We start from the raw sequence: 21,418 nt of genomic DNA, 5'->3' as shown, positions 1-21,418 counted from the left end.
AATGTGGCAAAGAAATGAACTTTTTGTCCAGAATACAAAGCGTTTGGGTCAAATCCAACACCACACATCACTGAGTACCACTCTTCATATTTTCAAGCATGATAGTGGCTGCATCATGTTGTGGGTTCACTATAACATGATGCAGGATAATAACCCAAATCACTAGGCCAAATATACACTGGAGTTTCTAACCAAGATAATTCCTGAGTGGCCTAATTACACTTAAATCGCCTTGAAAATATATGGCAAGATTTGAAAATGGCTGTCTAACAACCAACTTGACAAAGCTTGTGTGCAAAGCTCTTAGAGACTTACCCAGATAGACTCACAGCTGTAATAGCTGCCAAAGGTTGATCTTCCCATCTAGGAAGGAGAAGCTGTCATCATTAAAATATGGGGATTCTATACGGGGAATATTGGTAGCACACTTGAGGACATTTTGCTCCGTTGAGTTAATTTCCTTATTTATTTCTAGACAGATGTAAAATGCTTCTGTTTTGACTAATTTAATAGAGTGGGTTAGGTCTGATTTATACCAAGTTAGCATACCCCCAGAGTCTCTTCCCTGTTTCACACCTGGTACAGTAGTTTGGTGGATGGGACTACCAGCTCTCTGTAACCTAGATGGCAACCGGTTGCCGTCTCCTCTATACCATGTTTATTAGGATGACAATGTCTGTATTTCCAATTTATTTGATGAAGTCTGGGTTCCTGCTCTTTCGGCCAAAGGTAGATGACCTAAGACCTTGTATATTCCAGGATGAGATAGCAAAAGGACATCATTAAAATAAATTATCAATATTTAAATATTTGATTTGGTTGGGCAAAGAGGTACGTTAGGTGTGCCAGGCCCACTAATGCCTGCACATAACACCGGCCCTTAATATGTGTCTTATTAGATCATCAAATAAAACAATCAAACTATTTTGTAGTTTACTAAATGAATTGAATTGAATAAAGCTGACTATAATAGAAGGCCCTTTCCGCTGTCAGCCCTCCACCTCTACCCTCCTGCTACGCCTGCAGCATAGCGCCCTGTGGTGGCCCCTCCTGAGGGCCTGCAGTCTCCTCTGGAACCTGTCACTGGCCAGGATGTACAGCATGGGGTCCAGGCAGCTACTCACGCTGCACATGGCCTCGAAGAACTCATAGGAGGCATAGAGGATGTGCACGTTGGCGGGAGTTACCTGGTCGTGGATCCTCATGAACACCAGGGTCATGATCATGACGTGGTAGGGCACGAAGGACACCACGAACACCAGCAGGGCAGCGGTGATGAGCAGCAGGGGTTTCCCCACCCACTGACACCCGCCACAACCCCTTCTCTTTCCCCTGGGCATTCCTCGTAACACCCGCACTGTCATCACATAGAAGGCTAGCATGACACTGAACGGCAGGGCGAAGCCCACCAGAGTCCTGATGATGGAAATGGTTTTGACATAGACGAATGGACCCTGGATGTGGTCCATGCACACGGTCACATTCTCCGGTCTTTGGATAGCGAAGTTCAAGAAGAGTTCAGGGATGGAGCCCAGGAAGAGGAAGACCCAGACGCAGGCGGAGCAGAGCTTGGCTTTGCCTACGTCCCACCACCGGCGGGAGCTGATTGGGTGCACGGTGCCGGCGTAGCGATCGAAGCTGATCAGAGTGAGGAAGAGAATACTACCGTAGATGTTGATGTTGAAGAAGATCTTCTTGAGTTGGCAGAAGGTATGGATGTCCTTGAGGAAGGGCCTCTGGAGGCTGAAGTAGATGGTGAAGGGCAGGGTGAGGATCCAGGCGGAGTCGCACATGGCCAGGTTGAGTAGGAACACGTTGCTGGTGGACAGACTACGTGTCCTCCTGAAGCAGGTGTAGTTGAACAGCGCCGCCACGTTACCCAGGATGCCCAGGGGCAGGGTGAAGGTGAAGAGAACGAGGAGGACATAGCAGTACCAATGGCCGTTCTTAAACTGGCTGCAGAATGCTTCCGACTGGTTTAGGGGCAGGAACGGTACTGTGGGGGTGGGAAAAGACAATAGACAGCCACTTAAAAACATATTGATTTCAAACAGCTTGCATTTACCCCAAAACATTACCTCTGTTGTTGTGGGATGGGGACATTTACAAGATCACTTAATACAGTATAAAAACATAATCAAGGGTAGCCTTTCATGCCATATATAATTACATGCATTTCAGTTGATCCACATCAAGGTTATTCTAGCCACGGTTCAGCCAGGATATATCATTATCATTAAATCAGATAGAGTCCCCTGCCTGCCTGTCTCCAAACCTTCTCAACCCCATCCACCCCCTCAGTCCTGCTGTGACCAGTCACCAGGAAGTGACAGCCTGGCTATTGTACTGTATGTGCTGAGAATAATGAGCCCTGGATTTCACTGTTGATCTATTACCTTCAATATGGAAACGTGCTGTTTGCTTTCAATCAAGACTGGCCATGCATGCAAAGGTTACATTAACTTTTATCACATTTCAACATAGTGTCTGTGACGCTGAGAGTGACAGGATAGATTTTTCACTCGATTTTTAGAGATTTAAAGACTAATTCTGAACTTTATACACATGGAATGTCCTAAATTTGTTATTAAGTATTTTTTGTGGACATTTAGCATTTTCTGTCATCCTTCTCATCACAAAACTTTACAAACATACTGATAAGCATTTAGCAAATTAATACTATACCCATTCAAAAGACCACATTAGGTGCATCAAAGCTGGGACTGAGATATTGATAAACAGCTTTTATCTCCAGGCCATCAGACTGTTAACAGTCACCACTAGCCGGCCTCCGTCTAGTACCCTACAGTGAACCTTAGTCACTGTTACTAGCCGGCTACCACCCGGTACTCTACGCTGCACCTTAGCGACTATGTACATAGTCATTGAACACTGGTCACTTTAATAATGTTTACACTAATTTACCCACTTTATATGTATATACTGTATTCATGCCTCATCATATATAGCTAATTCAGTATACAGCTTTTCTGTTCATATACTGTCCATACTGTCTATACACACCATTATTTGTATATATATTTATATACATTATACAGTATGTATATATATTTATATTCCGGACTCTGACAGTGATCGTTCTGATATTTCTTAATTTCTTATTTAAAAAAATCATAATCAATTGGATTATGTGTGTATTGTTTTTTATTGATAGGTATTACTGCACTGTTGGAGCTAGAAACACAAGCATTTTGCTGCACCTGCGATAACATCTGTAAATCTGTGTACGTGACCAAAAAACGTCAACACCAATAACACAATAAATAATGTTTTGATGGCCACAAACTACCGTCATTGCTCAAAAATATATGTATGAATGTATCTGTACAGGTATACACCATGATGTGTCAGTGAATCATAATGTGGGTGTGAAAGAATGAATGAGGAGCTGTTCTTACCCTGTTTAATAAACAGCGAGTTATTGATGAGCAGTTGTATCATGATGACAGGAGAGACAGTGTTCGGGTCTCAGGTCTCACTCACTCATTCTGTCACTCACTCAATCATTCTGTCACTCACTTAGTTGAACACCTCCACCAGCTGTGTACTTCTCATCAGTCTGGGGCTGAGGCTGGTGACAGGTTGCCTGTCTGTGTGTGCCGCCCATTGTGCGTGTGTGTGTTTTTGATTGATTGCCTGCTCCAGTTTGCCCATGTGTGTTTGTATTTTAGCTGTCTGGCACCAACGTTCCTGCTTGCATGCTTGTTGTCAGAAAAAGATTGGAGGGTTTTTTGTCTTTTTCAAATTCTGTTTTTGTGCCATGACCTTTGTTTAATGTTTATTATCATTTATTATTCCACTGATTTGCTAGAATTAAACAGGGGTAACCAGCGTGGTCATGCACATATCACGTTTAACGATTTCCACATTTACATGATGGTCAATATTAATGCTGTATAATTAAAAAAGGGGCCCCTTTTCAGTTCTGTTGTACTATCACTATATCACCACTAGATGGAAACAACCACACATGATGGAAGCTGTAGTGGCCAAGAGTCAGTCTCAAAATTGAATCAAATTTTATTTGTCACATGCTTCGTAGACAACAGGTGTAGACCAACAGTGAAATGCTTACTTACGGGTCCTTTTCCAACAATGCCGAGTAAAGATAAGATAAAAAATAGAAATTGTGACGAGGAATAAATACAGTGAATAACGAACAAAAATAAGAGTAAAAATATGATGGCTATGTAAAGGGAGTACAAGTACCGAGTCGATATGCAGGGGTACGAGGTAATTGAAGTAGCTATGGACGGCTCATAATAATGGCCGGTATGGAGTAAATGGAAGTGTATGGTTTTTTACCATTCTATTCACTCTATTCCAGCCATTAAAATCCATTCCAGACATTTTTATGAGCTGTCCTCCCCTCAGCAGCCTCCACTGCTGTACATATAGGTAGGGGTAAAGTGACTAAATTGATAGCAACAGGATTGATAATAGACAGTAGCAGTAGTGTGTGTGTGTGTGTGTGTGTGGCGTCAGTATGCAAGTGTGTGTGTGTGTGTGTGTGGGCGTTAGTAGTATGTGTGTGTTGGGGTGTCAGTGTAAGTATGTGTGGGTAGTGTGTGTCCAGTGTGTGTGCATAGAGTCAGTGAAAGAGAGTTGATGCAAAATAGAGTAAATGCAGTAGGTCCTGGTAGCCATTTGATTAGCTATTTAGCAGTCTTGTTTAGTTGCCATACAGTACCAAGCAGTGAACCAGTCTGACTCTTCAAGATGCCCCAGATGGTACAGCTGTAGAACTTTTTGAGGATCTGAGGGCTGTCATAACTCTCCCGTGTGACTCCAAAGATCAGGTTACAATGGATCAACATCTACCAGATCCCTCTCACCTGCAGAGGGGAGGAGGGATTGATGTAGGGGTTTTGTGACACCTCACGCCCAGTTGTAAATTGTAAATAAATCGGACTCTTTTTGGTCTTTAGTAGTGGTGATTGGAATGTTCCTTTGTTAAAGAGGCATTTTGCCGCCCAAAAACTCTAATGTCCACAAGTGAACACTGGGACAATATTTCTAACATCTGAATGTGGGGAATGATGAGAGATGGTCTATGGAAAACTAATGTTGATTTTGTGATGTCATTAAAAATGGTATAAACATTTTGACAAAAATATTGTAACTTGAACAGTATACACACTGTATATGTCAGGTTTTTGTCCTTACGCGTAGGAAATATCAAGATGATGATCATATTTATGAATTTGATTTTGAGATATGAATTTGATGAATATGAATATGAATTTGATTTGAGTTTTTAAACGAGATCATAGTTTTGATGATACATTGCCCAGTAAATAGCCATGCTCGAGGGAGCTCAAAGAGTGTGTCAGCATGATGGAAACGCCCCCTTTTTGCCAGTGTATAAAGGATGAGTTGAGAATTAACATATCAGACCAGAAGGACTCTAGCTGCAGCCTAGATCTCCATTGGTTAAGACGAGGTGAAGACGGCAAAGTAGCCTCTCTAGCAATCAATGTTACGGCTGAGTAGCTGTTCTAAGTACTGTATCTAAGAAAGTGAATTTAAGTAGGACCACCATATTACTCTCTTCAAATCCTCATCAACTACACTGCTCTCATCACCTCAATGGGGATCATCGACACAGCTGATTAGCTGCGTTCAGAGGACCCCTCTTCCTGGGAATGAAAGTAAACAATACCCTGTTAGTCTGCTTCAGACTACAGGACAAGAACATTGTGACCTCTTGTGTACAATCAGAGCCTTACACTTAAGAGCTCGGGAGAAGGCCAACGGAATCCTTTTCACGAAGGCATGGGTCCAAAAGAGATAAACGACGAAGGAGACATCCAAACACGTAAATGCATTCATTACTTTGTCGTGTCTTTGGCTATGCCGGATGAAGTGATATGACATGCTATTCTATAAAATCCTTTCTCCGTAATTAATATTACCCGATTGAGCTAATCATGTAAATGTAATTAACTAGAGAGTCGGGGCACCAAGAAATAATATTTATAGAGCTGTTATCTTCCCGAATAAACTCTTAAAGACCTAGTAATATTTTACATCAATAGCAGTCAATATTAATCGTCACCTTAATTCAGTCTCATCTGAAAGTTGTAAATTCTTGGTTATCTTCACGAACCCTGGCTAACAAGTTGAATCAGCAATACAAAATTGGGTTTAATTATTTATTTACTAAATACCTAACTAATCACACAGAATTACATGTACAAAGAATGAATCATACCTTGATTACAAATGAAGTCATAAAGGAAAACGTCCCTAGCGGGCGGAACAGATATGACAGCTGGTTACACAAAAGAAAAGGGGATGGGTTTGAGTGAAAGAGCGGGAAGACTGAGGGACAAAGGGAGAAGCTGTGCTATCGTATGCATTCTAAATTACCGCCCATTTGGAAAAGGAAAATGCAATAAATATTTACTCTGGGCTGAGCTTCGGTAGGTTGGTGGTAGATGGAAGGCCGTGTTGCCAAACCGAGTCCTTTGTCCATTAAAGAATGTCTCTGGTGGTCAATTGTATACGTTGTAGTAACGTTGTGGTGTGGTAGAGGGGATACTCGGTCTGTTCTTTCCTAGCCTGCGTTTGCAGCTGCTGTTGCTAACTCAACGGCTAGGAGGTATCACTTCTGTAGTGAATAAGAGTTCAAAGTTCATACCATTCGCAAACAAAGCTCACGCTGAGGTTGGCTTAGTTCTGTAGTTGACATGTTAGTCCTTTTAACGCAGAGGCTGCAGAACTCACATACTTGGAACCGGAGGTTATATTGTCGTCAAGGCTTTATATAGGAAGGGAGAGGAGAGGTGAGGTGTTTGAAAAGTTTTATAAACCATGTCCCTTCACAGGGGCGGGCCACGGATTGAGCAGAGCCCTAACCTTATGAAAGCTCAAATCTCTCATTTGGAAGCTAAAATTACATTTAATCTCTTCACCAATAATTTTATATTCAAACATTTAAATTGAACAACAATTCCATGTGAATCCGATAACTACAATGTGCAGACTTTCCACTGTAGAGTTTATGTCATCTTATCATTGATGAGAATGTCTCAGATGACAAACGAACTGACATCATATTCATTAAGTACCACCGCATATGTTCAATTGGTCGGATTACCAGAAAATAGTTCATTTACCCCCACCTTCTGATGTTCCCAGAATCTCTATGTTAACCAAGAAGTTTTCAAATTTCACATCAGTAGGGTAGAGAGAGGAAAAAGGGGGGAAGAGGTATTTATGACTGTCATAAACCTACCCCCAGGCCAACGTCATGACAACTTCTTACCCCAAATGGGCGGTGGTTCGGAGCAAAGAATCATGATTACTGTGAGCGTAGTTCCAAGTATATAAGTTTGTCTCTCTTTGATTCTACCTTTGTTCCTCTCTACCCCTCCCTCTTTTGATAAACAAGCAGTCATGTTGTTGTTAGTCCGCTAAGGACCTGTTTCCATCGTATTACGTTTCTAATCAATAACCTATACCGTGTGTGTGTATATCCTGTGTTATCATGTAGTTAGGTAGTAAATCAATAATTAAATAGATTTTTGTGGTACGGAATGATCAGTAAAGCTGGGGTTTGTGCATTTGCAAGGAGTATGCGACGTTCAAAGTTGAGACTTTTACCGATATATATCTTATATATCATCTAAAGTTTAATTTGGGAAATTGAAATTCGTTAAACAACTTCTTCAGTGGTGCCCTAAATCCTAATGAGTTAACTGTTACATGATTAATTTAATCGAGTAACATTTAAACCTAGTTAATTGATTTGATACATAACAGTCATCAGATTAATGTTTAGTCACGTCACAACAGGGCCCATGCCAATTCTTTTCAGGCTTTTGAAGGGGAAGAGGCGTTGTCGTTCCCTCTTCACAACTGTATTGGTGTGTTTGGACCATGATAGGTCTTTAGTGATGTGCACACCGAGGAACTTGAAGCTCTTGATCTGCTCCACAACAGCCCCGTCGGTGTGAATGGGGGTGTGCTCGGCCCTCCGTTTCCTGTAGTCCACGATCGGTTCTTTTGTCTGACTGATATTGAGGGAGAGCTTGTTGTCCTGGCACCACCCTGCCAGGTCTCTGACCTCCTCTCTATAGGCTGTCTCATCGTCGTCAGTGACCACCGTTGTGTTTTTGGCTAACTTAATGATGATGTCCACGCAGTCGTAGTTGAATAGGGAATACACTGTACCTCTGAGGGGCCCCAGTGTTGAGGGCAAGCATGGCAGATGTGTTGTTGCCTACCCTTACCACTTGGGGGTGGCCCAACAGGAAGTCCAGGATACAGTTGCAGAGGGAGGTGTTCAGTCCCAGGGACCTTAGCTTAGTGATGAGCTTCGAGGGCACTATGGTTTTGAATCTTGAGCTGTAGTCAATGAACAGCATTCTCCTGTAGATGTTCCTTTTTCCCAGTGGGAAAGGGCAGTGTGGAGTGCAATAGAGATTGCATCATCTGTGAATCTATTGGGCGCGGTATGCGATTTGGAGTGGGTCCAGGGTGTCTGGGATGATGATGTTGATGTGAGCCATGACCAGCCTTCCAAAGCATTCCATGGCTACAGATGTGAGTGCTACGGGGCGATAAGGGAAAGGGGGATACCTAGTCAGTTTTAGACAGGTTACCTTGGCGTTCTTGGGCACAGGGACTATGGTGGTCTGCTTGAAACATGTAAGTTAGGGATCATCCACCAGATTCAGCCGTGGGACGAATATTTCTTGATTGGATGGTCGGGGGGCCGGAACATAATTACAAATAATTTGTAGACGGACTATTGACCGCAAGAAGCCCAAACAGATATAATGTTTGGCTAAAACATAATCATTTTAAACCTTGCTTACATTTGTATATGATCACATGTTCTCTCTATTACAGTATGTATGGAAATACTTGGGAACAGATTTCTTAAATTAGAATAACTTGGAGCTGATTTCCTGGTGTTGTTAGTCTATTATGTCCAACAATAAAAATTAAAATAAAAAACTTGGGGGGCAAAATAAAATCACCCGCGTGTCAAATTCGGCCCAGGGATTTCCATATCCGAGCAGCCATACACAAGCCTGAGATCACCATGTACAATACCAAGCGTCGGCTGGAGTGGTGTAAAGCTCACCACAATTGGACTCTGGAGCAGTGGATACTCGTTCTCTGGAGTGATGAATCACACTTCCCCATCTGGCAGGCCGACTGACGAATCTGGTTTTGGCAAATGCCAGGGGAACGCTACCTGCCCAAATGCATAGTGGCAACTGTAGAGGAGGAGTGGAGGAGGAATAATGGTCTGGGGCTGTTTTTCATGGTTCGGGCTAGGCCCCTTAGTTCCAGTGAAGGGAAATCTTAACGCTACAGCATACAATGACATTCTAGATGATTCTGTGCTTCCAACTTTGTGGCACCAGTTTGGGGGAGGCCCTTTCCTGTTTCAGCATGACAATGCCCCTGTGCACAAAGCGAGGTCCATACAGAAATAGTTTGTCGAGATCAGAGTGGAATAACTTGTCTGATCTGCAGTTTCCTGACCTCAACCCCATCGAACACCTTTGGGATGAATTGGAACACCGACTGCGAGCCAGGCCTAATCGCCCAACATCAAGCAAGCAGAAATGTTCCAACATCTTAGTGGAAAGCCTTCCCAGAAGAGTGGAGGCTGTTATAGCAGCAAAGGGGGGACAACTCCATATTAATGCCCATGATTTTGGAATGAGATGTTCGACAGGCAAATGCCGACATACTTTTGGTCATGTAGTGTAGATCCCAAATTCACAAATCCAGTAAGGCTACATAAGAAACACTTTAAAAAGCAATGAGTCTGATGCAACAGATCAGAACGTTTAGCTTACAATGTTGATAAACTACTATTTCTTCACATTATAAGCGCAGCAATGCGCACAAGGCAGTAGGCTACTTGCAAAGATTCATTCCATAATGCAATTAGCGGGACAATGCACATGCTAGTGATTTCATGTGACAGATAAAAATATGTGTCCGAAATTTAGAAAGCGAGGATATCTAATTGGCTACTTTGAAGCAAGTTAATTGGCTACTTTGAACAATTAAGTTTATTTTTTGAAAAGGCATTGCCTACTGCCTCCAGCTTATTGCAAAGTGCTGATGAAGTTTGAGATGCTGCAGCAGCTGCTTTTGCATAGGCTGACAGATTTTCCGCTCAACGTCGCTGTATCCGTATGCTGTACGCGTGTGATAAATAATATACATAACGGATATGCTTTACCCTACACACATGCCAATTTAATGCCGCTAAATTATGGAAATTAACCTATAGACGGATAAGCATGACCAGTAAAATGTATTTCCATCGACTGGTATTTCCATCGATGAATAGGATAAAAATCGTTATTTCTCAATTGGATTTTGTTTTCTTCTCCCGGACAATTTGCCGGTGCCAATTGTATTAATCGGCTTCTCCATTTTTTTTTATAGGCCAATAGCCGGCTATTACCGGCTAATGGAAACCCTGTCCTGTATTGACGCTTCGCCTGTTTGTTAATTTGTCGGAGAGCGTAGCGGGATTTCTTATAAGCGTCCGGTTTAGTTTTCCGCTCCTTGAAAGCAGTAGCTTTAGGCTTTAGCTCAATGCAGATATTGCCTGAAATCCATGGCATCTGGTTGGGATATGTATGTACGGTCACTGTGGGGATGACGTCGTCAATGCACTTATCAACGCACTCATCAGCCAGTGACTGATGTGGTAAACTCCTCAATGCCATCGGATGAATCCAGGAACATATTCCAGTCTGTGCTAGCAAAACAGTCCTGTAGCTTAGCATCCGCTTCATCGGACCACTTCCGAATTGAGCATCTCACCGGTACTTCCTGTTATAGTTTTTGCTTGTAAGCAGGAATCAGGAGGATAGACTTAGATTTGCCAAATGGAGGGCGAGGGAGAGCTTTTTTTCCCTCTAGTTGCACAGATGACATGCTGGTAGAAATGAAGTAAAACTGAGTTTTCCTGCAGTAAAATCACCGGCCACTAGAGGAACTGCCTCTGGATGAGCGTTTTCTTGTTGGCTTATGGCCCTATATAGCTCGCTGAGTGCGGTCTTAATGTCAGCATTGGTTTATGGTGATAAATAACCAGCTACTGAAAATTGTTTGCTTGAGTGTGTAGGTTTAAGTGTATGTGCCTGTGTGTGTGCGTGTCGCTGAATGGTGTAGAAGGGGTTCATGAATCACTCGTTATCAGGCCTACACTGATTGGCTCCGAGAGGCTTGCCACCGTGTTCGCTGCCTGGGCTGGCCACTTTAAGAGTCAGATCTGCCTATACTATGCAGGCTGCACCTAGATCAGAGCTAGGGCTCACTGGCACTGTAATTAAATTACACACAGACCAATTCCATTATGGAGCTGTGAAGAATCTCGAAAAACCACAATCCACACTAGCTAGGCACCTGCACATCGATTCGTCCACAACTTTACAACTGTTTGAATGGGGTTGAACACAATTTGGTTTCAGGGAATATAGCAAATGTAATCTCTTCCTTCAGTATAATGGTACAGTATGTCACCACTGCTTTGTTGTATCTTACACAGTACATGGTGCATTGAGTAGTGGAGACCTCAATTTGTCTTCTGTATAAAGGCTGTTTAAGAATGCATTTCAGTATGAAAACCCAAACACACACTCAGTGTCTGTACACCTGAAGGGAGATAATGGATATCTTTATTATGGATGTAAAACAGCATTGGAGGACTCCATCTCTCTGATGCAGTCTCAGCGGCTTTGGTTTTATTAGGGAGAATGAGGTGAGCGAGCTGAAATTGAACAGCATGTTAGGCACTCGGAGAGAGGGAGCCTTTGGCCTTGTGGTAATGGGAAAATAAACGGAGCATTGGGGTCCTGTCTTTGTGGCTGCTACTGCATCTGGACACAACACTACACTGCAGCTATACTACACTACACAACACAACACCCCTCCCAGGGGCTGCACCTCTTAGGGAGACTGGGGCAGACCAAAATAAAGAGTTGTCTCTGAGAGAAGCAGGCTGCTGGTACTGGGTTGGCACTGGCTGAGGTTTCTGAGGAGGAACCAGAAGCCTGCTGTGTGTGTTAGTAACACCTATATTTTAGAGGGGCCTCCCGGTGGGGAGAGAGGACTTGGGGTCAGGGCCACTGACATGGCATTGTACTGTACTGTATGAGCACTGAGCAGCAGGAGTGAGATCAAAATTGTGGTATACACTAGCCATAGTCTGATTGTACATCCCCCCCAAAAATAAAATGTTCTGTTTTGCAGTTTCATTAGCTTAAGCCACTACTCATGCAATAGGTTTATGTTCAGAGTTGTCATATGGATTATATTGCCTGGTTTGAATTGATTCATATTATTGCCATGCAACATTTCATCTGAAATAGATGGCTGTCAAAATGATACAAGCCTTTTAGGCTATGCACTTACTTTAGTCTTTTCTGGGCATTGCAATCCAAGGATTAGCTAAACAGATGGATTCATTCAAATTCCAAAACAACAATGTTGTAATGGAACTCAGTGTCTTCATAAACTGTGTAGAGGATCTCTGGCACCAGAGGCCAGCTGTGATTATGTATTCTGGGCAGAAGGTGGACTGCCTGAATCAATCTCATGCTCTAGTAGAGAGATATTTCCCAGTAATTGAATTCCCAGCCAGAAGAATGGAAAACACCACAGGTCACAAATATCAGCATAATCTATCTAATCATGCTGAACTGTCCTCATGGAACACAATCAAGGCAGCATCAGAGGCTTGGAACACAACAGGGTCTCAGTCAGGTTGCTAAAAATCATGTTACCTGTTTAGACCAAAAAGCCAGTGATATACCAAAGAGCACAGACAAGGCATTGTTTCCCCGATATGCATTCAGCAGTGGCGCCTTTGCCACTGCTAAATCGCGGCCACCACTGCAAAAAATAAAATACTAAAATAAAATGTATAATTATATACATTACCAGTCAAAAGTTTGGACACACATACTCATTCAAGGGTTTTTCTTTATTTTACTATTTTCTACATTGTAGAATAATAGTGAAGACATCGAAACTATGAAATAACACACATGGAATCATGTAGTACCCAAAAAAGTGTTAAACAAATATATATATTTTAGATTCTTCAAAGTAGCCACCCTTTGCCTTTATGGCAACTTTGCACACTCTTGGAATTCTCTCAACCAGCTTCATGAAGTAGTCACCTGGAATGCATTTAAATTAACAGGTGTGCCCTGTTCATTTGTGGAATATCTTTCCTTCTTAATGCGGTTGAGCCAATCAGTTGTCTTGTGACAAGGTAGGGGTGGTATACAGAAGATAGCTCTATTTGGTAAAAGTCCAAGTCCATATTATGGCAAGAACAGCTCAAATAAGCAGAAATGACTGCCCATCGTTACTTTAAGACATAAAGGGCAGTCAATCCGGAAAATGTCAATAACATTAAACGTTTCTTAACTTCTCTAGGGTAGGGGGCAGCATTGGGAATTTCAGATGAAAAGCGTGCCTAAATTAAACTGCCTGCTACTCAGCCATGAAAGCTAGAATATGCATATAGTAGATTTGTAGATTAGTAGATGTGGATAGAAAAACACACTGAAGTTTCTAAAACTGTTTGAATGATGTATGTGAGTATAACAGAACTCATATGGCAGGCAAAAACCTGAGAAAAAATTCAACCAGGAAGTGGGAAATCTGAGGTTTGTAGTTTTTCAACTCTTGGCCTATCGAATACACAGTGTCTATGGGGTCATATTGCACTTCCCAAGGCTTCCACTAGATGTCAACAGTCTTTAGAACCTTGTTTGATGCTTCTACTGTGAAGTGGGGACGAATGAGAAGGGAATGAGTCAGAGGTCTGCCAGAGAGGCACGAGCTGGCCACGCTCGTTCACATAAGAGTTAGCTTGCATTCCATTGCAATTCTGAAGACAAAGGAATTCTCCAGGTGGAACATTATTGAAGATTTATGTTAAAAACATCCTAAAGATTGATTCTATATCGTTTGACATATTTCGACGGACTATAATGGAACTTTTGGACTTTTCGTCTGATCCTAGTGATTGCGCGACATGAATTTGGAATACTGGGCAAAATGCAAGAACAAAAATGAGGTATTTGGACATAAATGATGGACATTATCGAACAAAACAAACATTTATTGTGGAACTGAGATTCATGGGAGTGCATTCTGATGAAGATCATCAAAGGTAAGTGAATATTTATAATGCTATTTCTGACATCTGTTGACTCCAACATGGAGGATATCTGTTTGGCTTGTACTCAGATTATTGCATGGTTTGCTTTTTCCGTCAAGTTTCTTTGAAATCTGCATTAAGGAGAAGTGGATCTAAAATTCCATGCATAACAGTTGTATCTTTTAGCAATGTTTATTATGAGTATTTCTGTAAATTGATGTGGCTCTCTGCAAAATCACCGGATGTTTTGGAACTACTGAACATAACGCGCCAATGTAAACTCAGATTTTTGGATATAAATATGAACTTTACGAACAAAACATACATGTATAGTGTAACATGAAGTCCTATGAGTGTCATCTGATGAAGATCATCAAACGTTAGTGATTCATTTTATCTCTATTTCTGCTTTTTGTGACTCCTCTCTTTGGCTGGAAAAATGGCTGTGTTTTTCTGTGACTTGGCTCTGACCTAACATAATAGTTTGGTGTGCTTTCGTCGTAAAGCCTTTTTGAAATCGGACACTGTGGCTGGAATTACAATAAGTGTATCTTTAAAATTGTGTAAAATACTTGTATGTTTGAGGAATTTGAATTATGGGATTTCTGTTTTGAATTTGGCGCCCTGCAGTTTCACTGGCTGTTGACGAGGTGGGACGCTAACATCAACTGTTCAGAGGAGACCGTGTGACTATCTATCTAATATATTAATTTTAAATTGTTGATTACTTCTCCTTGCTATTATCATTCACCTGATTATAAGACAAAACATGTGAAAAAATGTTTTGCTAACGTATGACGGGTGTCCCTGGCTCGCGGGTTTACCTGAGAGGGTTTCCCTGGGCAAGAAAAGGATGAAGATCCCTGTACTAAGGAGATGCCATTTTAGAACAGTCAGTTCAGTTGGCAAGATTTATTTCACCAAAATAAATTGCACTGAAATTGGAAGGGAGGATATAGTGCTCCAGAATGGTCTTTTAATGATAATTTCAATGCTTTAAAGGCCGAGTTTCAGACACATGTTTATTTATGTGTATGAGCACAGCCTATCATTTCATCCTTGTTTGTTGAGCCCATATTTGCTGGTACAGCAGACACAGGTTGCATCTAAAATGGTAGCCTATTCCCTATATAGTGCACAACATTTGACTAGTGGTCCTGGTCAAAAGTAGTACACTGACTGAGAGAATATAATGCCCAGTGAATGGACCCTGCCACTGAAAAGGTTTGTCGTCCTCATGCCCTCCTCCTATAGGTCGATATCTGCGTCTGAAAATGTTCCGTGAGGATCACGGCTCCTGGATGACCATGTTCTTCAGCACCATCCTCTTCCTCTTCATCTTCTCACACATCTACAATGTGATCCTTCTAATGGCAGGAAGCATGGGGTAAGCCACCGCTCAATGTCTCATCCTTCTCTCTCATTCTCTCACTGCTGCTTTCATTTGTTAGAGCCTCTGTCTCTCTCAGTCCCATCAATCACCTCAAGACTTTAATTCAGGGGTGGAGGAGATGAAGTTGGGGTGGGTGGGAGGGAGGGCACCTGAAAGATCACCTTCAGCACCACCATAACTCTTCAATGATGATCAGGGCGGCCATCTTGGTTTATTGACTACATAGTCAAGAGTCAAGATAGCTTCCCCTTTACCTGCTGTTCTATTGGTTTACCTACACTCAATGGGTAACCAGCTGCAGAGCCGTGTCAGTCACACACATCAAGCCAGTGACAGGAATCCATTTTAGCATTTGATGTTTCAGTCAGAGAGAAGCTCCCAGTTAACAACAAACGTTCCCACAACTTTAGAGAACGTACCCGTAAGAGTCCCATTAGGTCATTAACTAATGTTTTTAAAGGAATGTTCCCGTAATGTGCAAGCAATGTTTCCAAGAGACCATTCCCTTAATGTCACAAGATATTAATGTTCTAGATGTTCTAGATTAAACGAGAACATTGCAAGAACATTCATGTGTCCAGTTTTTTGTGGGTTAGGAGAATATTTCATCAATGTCCCACCAAACATACACAGAACGTGGTTGCCATGTTCTCAGAATATAAGATATAAAAATTCTAGACATATATCACGTGTTAGGAGAATATTCCATCAACTTCACATCAAACATACGCAGAACATGGTTGCTATGTTCTCCGAATATAAGATATTAATGTTATAGACATGTTTCATGGGAACTGTGCAAGAACATTTGTGTAAAAAAAATGTCATTACACATTACACCTCTTGTTACTGTCATTACATCACTTGTTACTGTTGCTGAGCCAATCCAAGGCTCTGAATGGTGGACCACTGATCCAGTCATAGATATTTGTCTGTTGGCAAGGTTAGGTTTGTTAAAATATTAAATAATCAAATATAATAATCCATTTTGAATTCAGGCTGTAACAATGAAATGTGGAATAAGTCAAGCACACAGTGCTTTTAACATAGTGTTTTCAACTTAGTGCCTTCAGAACATATTCATAACCCTTGACTTATTCCACATTTTGTTGTGTTACAGCCTGAAAATTTAAATAGATTAAATGTATGTTTTTCCTCACCCATCAACACACAGTACCCATAATGACAAAGTTGTAAAAAATGGTTTTATGTTTTACAAATTTCGTGAAAATGAAATACAGAAATACCTCATTTACCTCATTTACATACAGTACATACCTCATTTACATACAGTACAGTACATACAAGTCGGAAGTTTACATACACTTCGGTTGGAGTCATTAAAACTTGTTTTTCAACTACTCCACAAATTTCTAATTAACAAACTATAGTTTTAGTAAGTTGGTTAGGACATCTACTTTGTGCATGACACAAGTCATTTTTCCAACAATTGTTTACAGACAGATTATTTCACTTATAATTCACTGTATCACAATTCCAGTGGGTCAGAAGTACACTAAGTTGACTGTGCCTTTAAACAGCTTTGAAAATTTCAGATTTTTCAGAGATGTCATGGCTTTAGAAGCTTCTGATAGGCTAATTGACATCATTTGAGTCAATTGGAGGTGTACCTGTGGATGTATTTCAAGGCCTACCTTCAAATTCAGTGCCATGTTGCTTGACATCATTGGAAAATCAGCCAAGACCCCAGAAAAGCAAATTGTAGACCTCCGCAAGTTTGGTTCATCCTTGGGAGCAATTTCCAAACGCCTGAAGGTACTGCATCTGTACAAACAATAATGCACAAGTAAACACCATGGGACCACGCAGCCGTCATACTGCTCAGAAAGGATATGCATTCTGTCTCCTACAAATGAACGTAGTTTGGTGCGGAAGTGCAAATCAATCCCAGAACAACAGCAAAGGACCTTGTGAAGATGCTGGAGGAAACAGGTACAAAAGTATCTATATCCACAGTAAAATGAGTCCTATGTTGACATAACCTGAAAGGCCGCTCATCAAGGATGAAGCCACTGCTCCAAAACCGCCATAAAAAGTCATACTACAGTTTGCGAATGCACATGGGGGGAAAGATCGTACTTTTTGGAAAAATGTCCTCTGGTCTGATTAAACATAAATAGAACTGTTTGGCCATAATGACCATCGTTATGTTTGGAGGAAAAAGGGGGATGTTTGCAAGCCTAAGAGCACCATCCCAACTGTGAAGCATGGGTGTGGCCGCATCATGTTGTGGAAGTGCTTTGCTTCAGGAGGGACTGGTGCACTTCACAAAATAGATGGAATCATGAGGTAGGAAAATTATGTGGATATATTGAAGCAACATCTTAAGACACCAGTCATGAATTTAAAGCTTGGTCGTAAATGGGTCTTCCAAATGGACAATGACCCCAAACATACTTCCAAAGTTGTGGCAAAATGGCTTAACCTGTTGCGTCGAGCAATCCCGTATCCGGGAGCGTAATTATAGCCTCAAGCTCATTACCATAACGCAACATTAACTATTCATGAAAATCGCAAATGAAATGAAATAAATATATTGGCTCACAAGCTTAGCCTTTTGTTAACAACACTGTCATCTCAGATTTTCAAAATATGCTTTACAACCATAGCTACGCAAGCCTATGTGTAAGTGTATTGATAGTTAGCATAGCAGTAACCCTAGCATTCAGCAGGCAACATTTTCACAAAAACAAGAAAAGCATTCAAATAAAATCATTTACCTTTGAAGAACTTCGGATGTTTTCAATCAGGAGACTCTCAGTTAGATAGCAAATGTTCAGTTTTTCCAAAAAGATTATTTGTGTAGGAGAAATCGCTCCGTTTTGTTCATCACGTTTGGCTAAGAAAACCCCCCGAAAATTCAGTCATTACAACTCCGAACTTTTTTCCAAATGAACTCCATAATATCGACAGAAACATAGCAAACGTTGTTTAGAATCAATCCTCAAGGTGTTTTTCACATATCTATTCGATGATAAGTCATTCGTAGCAGTTTGGTTTCTCCTCTGAAGCAAATGGTAAAATGCACGCAGCTGGAGATTGCGCAATAATTGCAGCACCTGGTAAATGTAGTCTCTTATGGTCAATCTTCCAATGATATGCCTACAAATACGTCACAATGCTGCAGACACCTTGGGGAAACGACAGAAAGTGTAGGCTCATTCCTTGCGCATTCACAGCCATATAAGGAGACATTGGAACAAAGCGCATTCAAAATCTGGGGCATTTCCTGTTTGAAATTTCATCTTGGTTTCACCTGTAGCATCAGTTCTGTGGCACTCACAGATAATATCTTTGCAGATTTGGAAACGTCAGAGTGTTTTCTTTCCAAAGCTGTCAATTATATGCATAGTCGAGCATCTTTTCGTGACAAAATATCTTGTTTAAAACGGGAACGTTTTTTTATCCAAAAATTAAAAGAGCGCCCCCTATATCGAAGAAGTTAAGGACAACAAAGTCAAGGCATTGGAGTGACCATCACAAATCCCTGACCTCAATCCCATAGAAAGTTTGTGGGCAGAACTGAAAAAGTGTGTGCGAGCAGGGAGGCCTACAAACCTGACTCAGTTACACCAGCTCTGTCAGGAGGAATTGGCCAATATTCACCCAACTTATTCTGGGATGTTTGTGGAAGGCTACCCAAAACGTTTGACCCAAGTTAAACCATTTAAAGGCAATGCTACCAAATACTAATTGAGTGTATGTAAACTTATGACCCACTGGGAATGTGATGAAATGAATAAAAGATTAAATAAATAATTCTCTCTACTTTTTTTCTGACATTTCACATTCTTAAAATAACTAACTGACCTAAGACAGGGACTTTTTACTCTGATTAAATGTCAGGAATTGTGAAATACTGAGTTTTAAATGTATTTCGCTAATGTTTATGTAAACTTCTGACTTCAACTGTAAGTAGTCACACCCTTGAGTCAATACTTTGTAGAAGCACCTTTGGCAGGGATTACAGCTGTGAGTCTTTCTGGTTAAGTCTCTTCTGGTTAAGAGCTTTCTACACCTGGATTGTGCAACATTTGCCCATTATTATTTTCAAAATTCTTCAAGCTCTGTCAAGTTGGTTGTTGATCATTGCTAGACAACCATTTTCAGGTCTTGCAATAGATTTAAGTCAAAACTATAACAGCCACTCAGGAACATTCACTGTCTCCTTGGTAAGCAACTCTAGTTTAGACTTGGCCTTGTGTTTTAGGTTATTGTCCTGATGAAAGGTGAATTAATCTCCCAGTGTCTGGTGGAAAGCAGACTGAACCAGGCTTTCCTCTACGATTTTGCCTGTGTGTGGCGGCATTCTGGTTATTTTTTATGCTGAAAAAACTCCCCAGTCCTTAACAATTACAAGCATATGCATTACATGATGCAGCCACCAGTATACTTGAAAATATGGAGAGTGGTACTCAGTAATGTGCTGTATTGGATTTGCCCCAAACATAACACTTTGTATTCAGGACAAAAAGTCTCCACCTCCCACTATGGAGGTGGAGGCACCAGACGGACCTCTCAACACGGGAATCCTCACAGGCAAGTTTGGGACGGCCCAGTTAGAAGACCCCAACCTCCAGAACATGAGGGGCCAGGTGATTGCGGTGGATGGTGCACTATTACCCGGGGTAAGTGAGTGGCGCTACCCCCACTTTGCCATCAAGCATAATTTATTGTATCAGGTAGTAAAGCACAATGGGGAGTCAAAAGACTTGTTACTCATACCCACCCAGTATCTTAGGACTGTCTTGCAGCTCGCCCCCACACCCACCTGCTCGGGGCACACCTGGGGATGTAGAAAACCAGGGAGCGGATCGGGAATCGGTTCCACTGTCCCGGAGTCAAGAGTGCCGTTGAGGACTACTGCCGTACCTGCCCGGAGTGCCAGATCACAGATATATTATAGAAACCCTTTGGTTCCCTTGCCCATTATAGGGGTGCCGTTTGAGCGGATGGAGATGGATCTGGTGGGTCCGTATGTGAAGACCGCGAGGGGACACCAAATACATCTTGGTAATCGTAGATTACGCTACCCGATATCCGGAGGCGATCCCATTACGCACGGCGGCAGCGACCGTTATCGCGCAAGAGGTCTTCCATTTATTCAGCCGGGTGGGTATTCCACGGGAAATTCTGTAGGACCATGTCTCGTGTAATGAAAGTGGTCTGCAATCTTTTACGAATCAACCAAATGAGGACCCGTGTGTACCATCCACAAACGGATGGGCTAGTCGAACACTTCAATAAGACCCTAAAACAGATGCTGAAAAATGTCATCGAGAGAGACGGGAAGAAACTGGGACCAGCTGCTGCCCTACCTGATGTTATTGGTGCGCGAGGTACCCCAAGCGTCCACTGGGTTCTCCTCATTTGAGCTCCACGGACTTCTGGATCTAGCCAACGGAGAGCAAATTCCTGGCTACGTGGCATGGGCCCTATGATATTGTCGAGCGGGATAGGCAACGTCAATTATAAGGTCTGCCAACCAGGGTGGAGAAAACCCCTTCAACTTTACCATGTGAACCTTCTGAAGAAGTGGCACACACTAGAGGCGCTGTGCGCAATGTGGACCCGGGCACAGCAGAATCCGCCCTATGTCGAAGTCTCCATGGGGTAAGACCTCAGCCCGACCTAACGACAAGCGCACTCAGAGTTGGTCCAGCGGAATACGGCCTTGATCTCCGAGGTGCCAGGGAGCACGGATCTCGTGGAACATCACATCTACACAAAAGTGTGTAAACGGCCATACCGGATACCAGAATCCCGGAGGACGGCGGTCCAGCGGGAAGTGATGATAATGCTAACGATGGGGGTACTGG

The 21,418-nt window shown here is 42.0% G+C and overlaps 2 protein-coding genes across 2 annotated transcripts in view; one reads left to right on the top strand and one right to left on the bottom strand.

Moving 5' to 3' along the window:
• Positions 1-21,418, top strand: part of LOC115109268 (transmembrane protein 117-like) — a 94,346-nt gene that overhangs the window by 21,519 nt on the left and 51,409 nt on the right. The window contains exon 3 of the mRNA XM_029633996.2: positions 15,440-15,572. Within this exon, the coding sequence (XP_029489856.1) occupies positions 15,440-15,572 (133 nt within the window). The remainder of the gene's footprint in view (positions 1-15,439; positions 15,573-21,418) is intronic.
• On the bottom strand, positions 990-4,838 carry LOC135564608 (P2Y purinoceptor 1-like). The gene is made up of 2 exons (XM_065009974.1): positions 4,712-4,838; positions 990-1,996 (listed from the first exon to the last, which is right to left on the bottom strand). Exons 1-2 carry the CDS (start codon positions 4,836-4,838, stop codon positions 990-992), a joined length of 1,134 nt encoding a protein of 377 aa, XP_064866046.1.

The sequence above is a fragment of the Oncorhynchus nerka genome, linkage group LG25 (assembly GCF_034236695.1).
Source record: "Oncorhynchus nerka isolate Pitt River linkage group LG25, Oner_Uvic_2.0, whole genome shotgun sequence".
NCBI lineage: Eukaryota > Metazoa > Chordata > Actinopteri > Salmoniformes > Salmonidae > Oncorhynchus > Oncorhynchus nerka.
The sequence above is the reverse complement of the archived record's forward strand: the minus strand, read 5'-3'. Positions and strand labels throughout refer to the sequence as shown.